Source organism: Sprattus sprattus, assembly GCF_963457725.1.
Source record: "Sprattus sprattus genome assembly, chromosome: 18".
In the NCBI taxonomy this organism is placed as follows: domain Eukaryota; kingdom Metazoa; phylum Chordata; class Actinopteri; order Clupeiformes; family Clupeidae; genus Sprattus; species Sprattus sprattus.
The window spans coordinates 30819699-30831214 of NC_137916.1; the positions used below are offsets into that span (position 1 = coordinate 30819699).

Here is an 11516-nt window from a genome sequence, read left to right on the forward strand (position 1 = left end):
TATATGGCCTGGGCATCACCTTTGTGGTCTTGGGGAGTGTATTTGTGTGTTTACCCAGAATGTGAGTGTGTGTGTGTGTGTGAGAGTGTATTTACGGGGATCTGCCCAAAGGACAGCGGCTCCCCCCATCACTCAAGACCCTCTGCTTCCTGTCCTTATATGGCCAGCGGACTGACCCCCCCTCCTCCAGAGGGGCAGCTGATGGAGGCTATAAAACTCTCACAGGACGTCCTCACTTCGCGCTTCATCCCTGGGTCTCCATCTCTTCCTCCGTCTCCCACACTCTGACCTGTTCAAGCCCAATGGCCCCCAAGAAGCCCGAGCCCAAGAAGGAGGCGGCGGCCCCCAAGCCCGCGGAGCCAGAGACACCCAAGGAACCGGAGTTTGACCTCAAGAGTGTCGCTGTAAGTGTCTGTGTGTGTGTGTGTGTGTGTGTGTGTGTGTGTGAGTTTGACCTCAAGAGTGTCGCTGTGAGTGTCTTACCCCGGGCTGTGATTGTGCCCCCATTTTTCTGACAATTTTTAATTTTTTTTGCTTGTTTGTTCATTTAATTGATCAAATACATATGGACTGGGATGCTTTTTTGGTAGTGTTTTATATAATCTATGTCTATATCACAATCTACAGTATGTCTAGGTGTCAGACAAGAAAATCCTCTGTTGATGTGGGTGCTGAAGTCAGCTCAAGTGCCTGACATGATTATGTTGGCATGAAGGAAATGCATTACTAAAGGGTTAGGCTCACCATTCTAATGCTGTTACCCCCTCAATGGATTAGTGACGGTCAATCTAACAGGGAAACAGATGACATGGACATTTTGACAGTTAAATCGTATCAGAATGTAGGCGAGTTTACTTGTTAAAAAATAAATACGGTGAAATAGGGCAAACGTCGAAGTGGTGCACGTAAATTATGAAATATACGGGAGCTATCCCAAAACGTGACCGCCCTCTTTCATTGCTCAGCCGGAAGCCCGACATGGACATTTTGAAAGTTGGAGATGTGAAAGTTGCTAGCCTCAGATTGATGAGCGTGGTAAATGAAATGTATCTCTGGCAGATGCCTTGCTGGTGCCAAGTTAATCTCCGCTTGTTGGGTGACAGACGGCTTATTGTCAAGGCTTGGCACAGGTCCTTGTTGTCGCACAGCGTAGGTCTTTTAATTGGATTGATGACAGCTCACCTTGCCAGGAATTAGAATCTCAGAATTCTGTCTTGTCTTGTAAGACTAGATCATGGCTCTTTTTGGTGGTTGTCTGGTCTCTCTCTCTCTGTGGGTTTTTCATACAATAATTTGTGTGTGTGTGTGTGTGTGTGTGTGTGTGTGTGTGTGTGTGTGTGTGTTTGTATCATCAAGTGTCTGTGTGGTCAACGCACACTGACTGAAGTCCCTCAGGGCAGCAAAGAGCTAAGAACAGACTTCAATTTTTTCGCCTTTTCAAACTGGTCCCCAGTCAGAGCTTAACATTCTTCTCCCCGTCGTTACGGTCTTAGTCACACAAACACACACACACACACACACACACACACACAAACACACACACACACACACACACACACACACACACACACACACACACACACACACACACACACACACACACACACACAGTCAGTGTCCTTCGGGACGGAGGGTTAAGAGTAGGGTAACACCCTGATTCCCCACGCTCCTGAAACATGCAACTGTTATTCTTAGACATGTGTGGATGGTATGTGTGTGTGTGTGTGTGTGTGTGTGTGTGTGTGTGTGTGTGTGTGTGTGGATGGTATGTGTGTGTGTGTGTGAGTGTGTGTGTGTGTGTGTGTGTGTGTGTGTGTGTGTGTGTGTGTGTGTCTGTGTGTGTGTGTGTGTGTGTGTGTGTGTGTGTGTGTGTGTGTGTGAGACATGTGTGGATGGTATGCGGCTGCTGGCCACAGCTGACCTTGGCCATAATGACATGAAGGATCCTCGTGAGTGCAAAGTGGGTGAGGAGATGCTATCTCAATGGAGTTGACCAGGAACTGAGAAACCTAGACAGGGGTTTGTGTGTGTGTGTGTGTGTGTGTGTGTGTGTGTGTGTGTGGTTGAATGCCACACATGAACATGGTTGGGAGACTTCTGGTATGTCTTTTGATGTCTCCAGTAATGACGTGTTTAGTCTTTAATGTGCTGAATGTGGTTTTGTTTCCTTCATATTTTCACTGAAATCAATCATCTACCTTGAGGAAGTACTATTACCATTGGTGAGGCTTGACAGGATTAATACTTGTCTTTGTGGCTGGATATAAACGACTGTGGTTACCATTATTTTAGTGTTATTTTCTTTACTCTTTCAGATTGAATTTAATGCTGATCAGATTGATGGTAAGTCTCACTGAAATGCCATATTCTTTTCCACAACCACAGGAATACGTTCATTTGAATAATCTTCTGTCTTACAGACTTTGTTTTTTCACACTTTAGTTTTTGTCTGATTCATAATCACAAACTTAAACACCATTGAGAGGTACTATAATTTCTATCAGGTAGATAGATAGATAGATAGATAGATAGATAGATAGATAGATAGATAGATAGATAGATAGATAGATAGATAGATAAACTTGTATTAATCCCATGAGGGAAATTCAATTGTCTAAGCAGCAGGGTAGTGGGAATAGGAATCAAGTATCTATATACATTATCATCAAAAATAAATGAATCCAAATAATGAATAGGTAACTGTGAACTGACTGCCTGGCTGTTTCGTTGTGTGTCCTCAGAGTTTAAGGAAGCCTTCGCGCTGTTTGACCGAACCCCTAACGGCGACATGAAGATCTCGTACGGTCAGTGTGGTGACGTCATGAGGGCCCTGGGGCAGAACCCCACCAATGCAGAGGTCATGAAAGTAATGGGCAAACCCAAACCCGAAGGTACACACACACACACACACACACACACACACACACACACACACACACACACACACACACACACACACACACACACACACACACAGAGGTCATGAAAGTAATGGGCAGACCTAAACCCGAAGGTACACACACACACACACACACACACACACACACACAGAGGTCATGAAAGTAATGGGCAGACCCAAACCCGAAGGTACACACACAGAGACCTGGTTCACACACACACACACACACACACACACACACACACACACACACACACACACACACACACACACACACACACACACACACACACACACACACACACAGAGGTCATGAAAGTAATGGGCTAACCCAAACCTAGCTCCGTGCTAAAAACATGACATTTTGGAAAAGACCTCTGCTGCATTGTTTGGACTTTAGGGATGTCGATGATCATTTACTGCTATCCAGAAACAACAATTCAGTGTACATTTCATAATGTATACACTTATATGGCTAACTCTTTCACTCCTTTTCTAATACCTCATTTGTCTTTAACTTGAACAGACCATCCATAGACACAAACTATGTCAGCATTCTCCAAAACTGTATTGGTTTACCTTTAACAAAATTGGCTCCCATTGCTTGCTCTCTCATCTCCAGAGATGAACACCACTCTGATCGACTTCGAGACCTTCCTGCCCATGTTCCAGCACGTCTCCAAGGCGAAGGATCGGGGCACGTTTGAGGACTTCGTGGAGGGCCTGCGTGTTTTCGACAAGGAGGGCAACGGCACAGTCATGGGAGCAGAGCTTCGCCATGTGCTCGCCACACTAGGTACACACACACACACACACACACACACACACACACACACACACACACACACACGATTCAGAGCTCAGCGATTCGATTCTAAACCGATTATTGATTCTAAACCGATTATCGATTATCAACTTTAAACCGATAAAACGATTATCGATGCATCTCGATTTTTAATCATTTGAGTTTGCTACTCAGTCTTAAATCACTTCCTACTTTGTGTTTGATAATTAAAGAAAATCAACAGATGAATAACCTTCTCTATTTTTTTATTAGAGAAAAAGCTTTTCCTTGTCACAATGATGACTTTCTATGAATAATTAAAAATAATCGATGCAGCTTGCATTTCAACAAAAACGGATGTGTAAAAAAAAAAAAATCGAGAGACATTCTAGAGACAATCGAGAGAAATTGAATAATCGTTTTTTTCCCCCACTCCTAATGTTTATATAATCATAAGTCGAACAGAGAGCTGTGGGATGTAAACCTCACCCCCTCAAACCCTCAACAAGCAGGATAGCAGCAGGTTTAGTGGCAGCAGGTTTTACCCTGTGAACACATTGCAGGCTTACAGGGTTGCAAACTGACACACTTTTTGCATGAGACACACTCTTTTACATCCTGTCTCTCACTAACATGAATAAAAAATATCCATTGAATTCAATGCTTCTTCAAAAAAGTTAGCAACTCTGGGCTTAATTCATTTACATTATCATTAAACTACAGGCAGACGATGGTATTGCATTTAGTAATACTTAGGAAGGGTTTATTTAGTGCCAGTTCACCATGAATGTTATTCAGCTGTTTGCACAGCCATGTCTGTGTGCATGCAGAGTGTTCATAGTTTTCAGAAGAGTGTGTGTGTGTGAGTTTGTGTGTGAGGTAGAGGATTTACACACCTGTGTTGTTGCTCTGCAGGTGAGAAGATGTCTGAGGGAGAAGTGGACCAGTTGATGGGAGGACAGGAAGATGGCAACGGCTGCATCAACTATGAAGGTGAGAATGTAGTAGACACACACACACACACACACACACACTCACACTCACACTCACTCACACTCACACTCACACTCACACTCACACACACACACACACACACACACACACACACACACACACACACACACATACACACAGCATTATTCATATGAACTGTCTGTCTGTTTTACAGCATTCGTGAAGCACATCATGGCTGGCTGAAGGAATGACATGCTCATGCTGGTTTTATAACTCTAAAAGGTAGAGCACATAAGCATAAGCACAGACACCTGATCCTCTATTGTGTGAAGAAATCTGTATTAATACTTTTTTTAAATATGTGTCTTGAGATTCAGGTAGTTAGAAAAAGAAATATTGAATTTTGATTCAAATTGTCCCTCCTGTCACCTCCACAGGATCAAAGCCCTCCTGGAGAGAGAAGTCCATCATCTCTCTCGTCCTTCTCCTGTCTCTGTGTGTGTGTGTGTGTGTGTCTCTCTGTAGAAGCCCCCTTTCATGTTCTTCCACAAAGTCTTTCTTTTTTAATTTATTTTCTGTTTTTGTTTGTGTATTGGTGCTCTAAATAAAACGTCAGTCTAAAAACAAGGACCACTAAGCAGCTGGTATCAGAGTTGACCTGTGTGGGCAAGTGGTGTGTGGGGGTAGTACTAGAGAATAATAATGTATTTAGTGCGTCATCACCAGCACTGTCTAGTGAGGCTACTATAAAGTTATTTTCAGTTAACTCTTAAACTCTTGATTCTCAACATGGAAGTCACTTTCTATGAATGTTTAAGGGGAGGTTGGCTATTAAAAATGCACATTCTATCTGTAGAGTGAACCATGTCACACAACTTGTTTGTCGAACACATTGAACACACTGAACAATCTTCTCTTATATATTCAGATCATCAATTTGTTTGGTATGTGTTGATAGTTAACGATGACCATACGTGTGTGTGTGTGTGTGTGTGTGTGTGTGTGTGTGTGTGTATGTGTGTGTGTTGGTAGTTAACGATGACCATACGATAAATCAAGGCAATAGGTCAACAAGCCAGGTCAGTTAAACAAACGAAGGGCAATGATCCGCGGATTTAGAGTTTGGAGTATGTGATCTGCTGCCTTTGAGAAATCATTAGAGATAGCACGCACACACACACACACACACACACACACACACACACACACACACACACACACACACACACACACACACACACACACACACACACACAAACACACGCATGTGAAGACGAACTGATTCATGCAGCTGCTGCCCTGAGCTACTTGAGCTACAGGCTTTCATCCAGCCTGATGGACTTTACACTCAGGATGGGAATGTTTGATTAGGAGATTCCACTGCTGCACACAAGAGGCATGGCTACACACACACACACACACACGCACACACACACACACACACACACGCGCACACACACACACACACGCACACACACACACACACACTCTATCAAATAATATGCATATCTATATAATAATATGCTTCCATAGACCCTGATGTTGTGCAATCTCTAGGCGGAGCAACACTATGCTCTGGAGTCTGAACTCAACCCCAAATGTTGACCCTCAGAGGATTACAGAGTGCTCAGCTACGCCTCCTTTATAGACACGGATGAGAGATAGAGAACGAAGAGACAGAGAGAGACAGAGAGACAGAGCCACAGAGAGAGAGAGAGAAAGAAAATTGAGATGTCATATGTATCGGTTTTGTTGATCCCTGTCGTGTCTGCTTGAGAAGACTGTATTTACTGATACTGAGAAGCACGTCAGCCCCTCATTTCCAAATCCCCCCAGCTGTCCCACTCGTAAGTAAAAGACCAATGGACATGTTGCTTTGGATGGCAGCACCCTTTTGTGTCTAAGAACCCATAAAAACTAACAATAGATGGGGGGAGCTGTGTGTGTGTGTTTGTGTGTGTGTGTGTGTGTGTGTGTGTGTGTGGAGCTGTGGTGCAAGCAGCAGCCCCGTGCCATGGATGGGTCTCAAAGCCTACAGGGACCTGAGCCCGACTCGAGGTCATTCCCCTATCCCACTCCCAATCTCTCTCCAGCTCGCTTCCTGTCTCTCTTCACTGTCCTATCCAATAACCCCCCCCCCAAAAAAAAAATAATAATAATAACAATAGATAGATACAACCTGCTTCAAGAGATAGATACAAGCAGATCACACAATAGAGCCAGACCTGGGCTAGATGTGCTCACACACACACACACACACACACACACACACACACACACACACCAGAGCAAGTTACTAATAGGGGTTACCATAAGCCCCCAGGACAATAGCTCTGGCCTTAGACATGACCCCCAGAGTGGCAACTCCTCCAAAAATAACCCTTTGCCAACCCTGCGTGGTAAGAGCTAGACTAGGGGTCAGAAACTCAGGGGAACAGGGAGGCCTCATATAGACACACACACACACACACACACACACACACACACACACACACACACATATAGACACATCAGACCACTTGTGTATCCCTCTCCTCACATCGACAGCTGACTCTGGCGACCCCTCACCGGCCTTCAGACTACATACTGTAAGAATACCAGCAGCACGTAGGAGCTTGTAAAACTCACACTACAGGCGTCTTACATGTTGAAGATGAGGGTGTGAATTTTAAAAGCAGAGTGGCAACTATTAAAGGCAATTAAAGACACAAAAACATAAACAAATATAGCTGCTAGCAGCGATGCGGGGGCCAAGTAGCCCAGCAGGCCAGAGTTGACACGGAAACGTGATGTCACCATGTCATCAACATGGCTGTATGCACTCACAGCAAGTTTCATGTCAATTGGTCAAAGATTGCGAGCACTGGAAAGTTTTTTTTTTTCAGCTGCAAACCAACTTTTCGGGTTCCAATACCAATATATTGTTCAAGTTCAAGTGCTTTATTTGTCACGTACACTGAACATGTAACATGTAAACTAAATTGAGTTTAATAGCCTCTGCCTGTGGGTAAAAACTCCTCCTTAGTCTCTCAGTCCTTGCACTGAGACTGCGGAGGCCTCTACCCAACGGCAACAGGGTGAGGCATTGGGGTGTGAGGCATCCCTCATGATAAAAGTCGAGATGCTCCGAATGGCTCACAATTTGGTGCCGAAACCAGAACGGAACTGGTCCCCTGGTGGTGGACAAGGGGTATAACTAGTGACTGAGTGCTCGAACCAAACTTGTGCAAAGATGCCCCCCTATGGTCACAAAGGACATTTCTCCTTTAAAAGAAGGCGCTCCAACATCAGGTGCTAAAACAAAGAGCTACTATGTCCTTTATAGTTTTTGAAGTAGTTTCTGGACATGGAAGTTGAAAGTGTCTACAAATCATATTTTTTTTTTACTATAATCAGACCATTCAAAGAAGGAAAGGTAAGAGTCTGGCCACTAATGCACATTTGAATGCAATGTGGCATTGGAGAGAGTGACACACACACACACACACACACACGCACACACACACATGGAGAGAGTGAAATGTCAAAATGCAATGGTGAGGTAAATAGTGCTATGTTAGAAAGGATAGTAAAAGTATCATGTCTAGTCTTAAGGTTGCCACAATGTGTGCTGACCCATTTCCTTTCACACAAAACATACACACACACACATACATACATACACACACACACACACACACACGCACTAGCACACGCACACGCACCAGACACGCACACGCACACGCACACACACACACGCACGCCCACACACACATGCGCACACACACACGCCCACTGACCGAAAGCTTATGGACATGCCCCAGACTTCCAAATATCAATACTACCAGCTTACATGTATAGCCTAGGTCTCTTATCTTAGGAACAATGGGCACACACACACACACACACACACACACACACACATGAGAAAAATGAAAATTGCCAGCTCATCGAGTGGTCTGGTTGCTTAGCAACTTAGGAGGCCAGTCTCAACTGGCGATGTCGAACCTCATCACCTCTGTGATGAAACACATCAAACACATTACAAACACACTAACACACACATCAAACACACTTACATCAATAACTGATCAATGCTGCAAGAAAGTAATACCTCATTTCAAATAAGTTAAATTGTTTTGTACTAAATATAGTTACACTTAGGACAGGGGCTGCAAAGAAAGTTCCAGAAAAGCTGCAAGAATTCCAAGCTTCATTCTGGGGAGTGGTACATGTTCTGCTAACCTGAGGATCAGGCCAGGAGATGGAAACCCTGCAAAGACACAGGAAGCAAGGCATTCTGGGTAGTTAATTAGGCCGTGATGTAAACCAGAGAGACCCATCAGTCTGACAATGTTACTCTTACATATAATGGTGCTACAGTATATAGAACACAGGATGTTCCTCTTTGTGTCCCCAACGAGCTATCACCCCCATAATAAAATGATTTGTCTATCGGCATCACACTGTATCTGTAAAGCCCTGAAAAAGCATTTTTAACCAGCCAAAGAAAGACTGAGCTTTGCATGTGTACTCATATAGATGCAGTTGAGATGTGGCACTCCTGTAGAGGGCCAGTGCCTACAAGTATGCTCGTGTGAGGAGGGTGTTTGTGCAGAGATGGTGCCATCTGTTGTTTAGACAAGAGGGACTTTTGAAGATGCCGTAATGAAGACAGAAGGCTCTCTACATCCTTTATTCCACTGCTAGTGTAAAATGGTAAAGGTATTTTGTGTAAAGTTCGAGAATATTTAATTTTTTATACTGGGGTGGGGTTAGTTTTGATATCATATTTATGACGTTGGTCTTCAGTTCACTCAAGACCAAACACTGCATTTTATTTGAAATATAAACACTGACAGGGGACATCTGCTACAGAATCTGCTTGTCTGGGTCTGAACACATTCTGTTTGGCAGTTTTGGGCACTGCTGGAAAGCTGTTTTAGAGGTTCTGGTAAACCCATCACTAAGAAAAGAAAGATTAAACATTATTACTGTAACAGTAACAGTTTGTCAGAACTAACTCGTATTTTCTGTTCCATATAAAACAGTGTTAATTCTAAAATGTTACATCTAGACTTGTAGTTAGTTTCTGATGAATTGAATGAGATTTCTGATATACAAAGAAGCCCCTTGGACGGAATGTGCAAACCATCATTCACTCGTATCATCAATAACTAATAGGATGTTAGCATGACTCAAACCCCTTCAATGTGGCTCGATAGCGCCCTCCTCCCCTTTAGGACACCTTATGAACTGCATCCCCTCGACGGGTTGATCACAGAGCGACTGCAGTTGGAGAGACGATAACTGTCTGCCACCCAGGTAGGTGAATCATATATTTTGTCATTATATAGCACGACTCTCAACATGGAGGTATTCATATTAGACGGCTCGTAATAAGCATGTGTTTTGCTGTTTTGGTCAGTTGTCGGACTGTTGCGACAAAAATGCGCCAGTCTTTCTCCTTGGCCAGACATGAAGCCTCTGACTGAGCAAGTGAATCTTTTTTCCGTTGGGCGTGTGAGAGGCTGGGCCTGGCTGAGGGACTAGCCAGTTACTAAGACGTTGAGGAGACGGGGATGTCAAATTGTGGTTAACCAGAGGACAGTGCGTAAACAATAAAGCAAACGCTTTATTTGCTTGTTATTATACTAATAAACATCAGAGACGTCGTATCCTGCAAGAGACTCAGTTTAAAGGTAACTTAAACCTGGCAAATGCATTGCACATAACAGCAGCCTGCCACATTTCTCACCGGCAATGTTACTCAAGCTAATCACTACAGATCAATAATCGAACTAGATTATTGATCTGCAGTGATTAGCTTAATAATAAGCTTACTGTGAAAAATGTCAAATCGATATTTGCTGTTTCTTCTTTATTTTCCGGCTAACGTCAATTATTGAAAGGGTCTAGGCCAATGACACAGAATCTTTTGATAACCGGTTCTAATGCAGCCATGCTGAAGTGTCTAGCCAACTGTCAACCTGACTCCAGTTAGAGAAATTGATCATGACGCTTAACGTTAACATCAACCGGTCACTAAACCGACACTAAACAGATATTAATTTGACAAAGTTTTTGATGCTGTTTGTCTATGTGTTTGAGAAAAACAAAATGCTGTTTCCAATCATTTTATCCGTGAGGGAGACACAAGCTTTTGTAAAGGAGGACATGTGTTACAGTTATTGGCGGGTAACAGTGAACGTTAGCTAGTGTTCGAGAGTTCCAAAGCTACCTCTATTCCTTTCTTGTCAAATTGCCTTTCATGGGGGACTCGGCATAAACATGCCGCTTTCAAGGTTTCAGCGAGCCATGTTAACGTTAGCCATTAACGTGGTGGTGGTGTCTCTGGTGTAATAATACCGCTTCGTTGTCCGTTTAGGATGGTGCTGATGTTGCCTGTGTGTTTAAAGGGACTGATGGTTACACCTAGTTTCGCTGATAGGACTCCTCCTAGTTTTCTGTCAAAAGGCATCTTTGTAAACGGCCAGATTGCACAGCCTACACGAGCAGTAGCTCATCAAGTACAGTGTGGTCTTTTGCATTGCATGTTATCAAGTTTTTTTGTGTGGTAAATCAAGTATTACATTTTGTATGTGACCAGAATTTGGATTAATTACCAAGAATAACGTACTCTGGTAAGGACTTCTTATGTTACGCGCACCATGGCTATTATAGGCGTTTGCTGTTCTGTTGCTAAGATACGTGCATATTCTGTCTGGAAAACGATGTCCTGCTGATGTTGTCTTAAATGGCTTTGTCTTTGTGTATAAGTCAAGAACAATGCTGCCGGCTACTAAATGCAAAATCAAACTGACCTTTACAGAAAATGGCTGTTATTAGGACACGAACAGGCATGTGTGAATTATATAGGAACGTTAGCGCAGAATACCT

At 43.4% G+C, this 11516-nt stretch overlaps 1 protein-coding gene across 1 annotated transcript; it reads left to right on the forward strand.

Moving 5' to 3' along the window:
• Positions 1 to 302: 302 nt before the first annotated feature.
• Positions 303 to 4880, forward strand: myl4 (myosin, light chain 4, alkali; atrial, embryonic; the record flags this gene model as incomplete). Its single annotated transcript, XM_080857250.1, has 6 exons — positions 303 to 404; positions 2316 to 2343; positions 2742 to 2891; positions 3522 to 3695; positions 4599 to 4676; positions 4852 to 4880. 6 exons carry the CDS (start codon positions 303 to 305, stop codon positions 4878 to 4880), a joined length of 561 nt encoding a protein of 186 aa, XP_080713376.1.
• Between the last annotated feature and the right edge of the window lie 6636 nt (positions 4881 to 11516).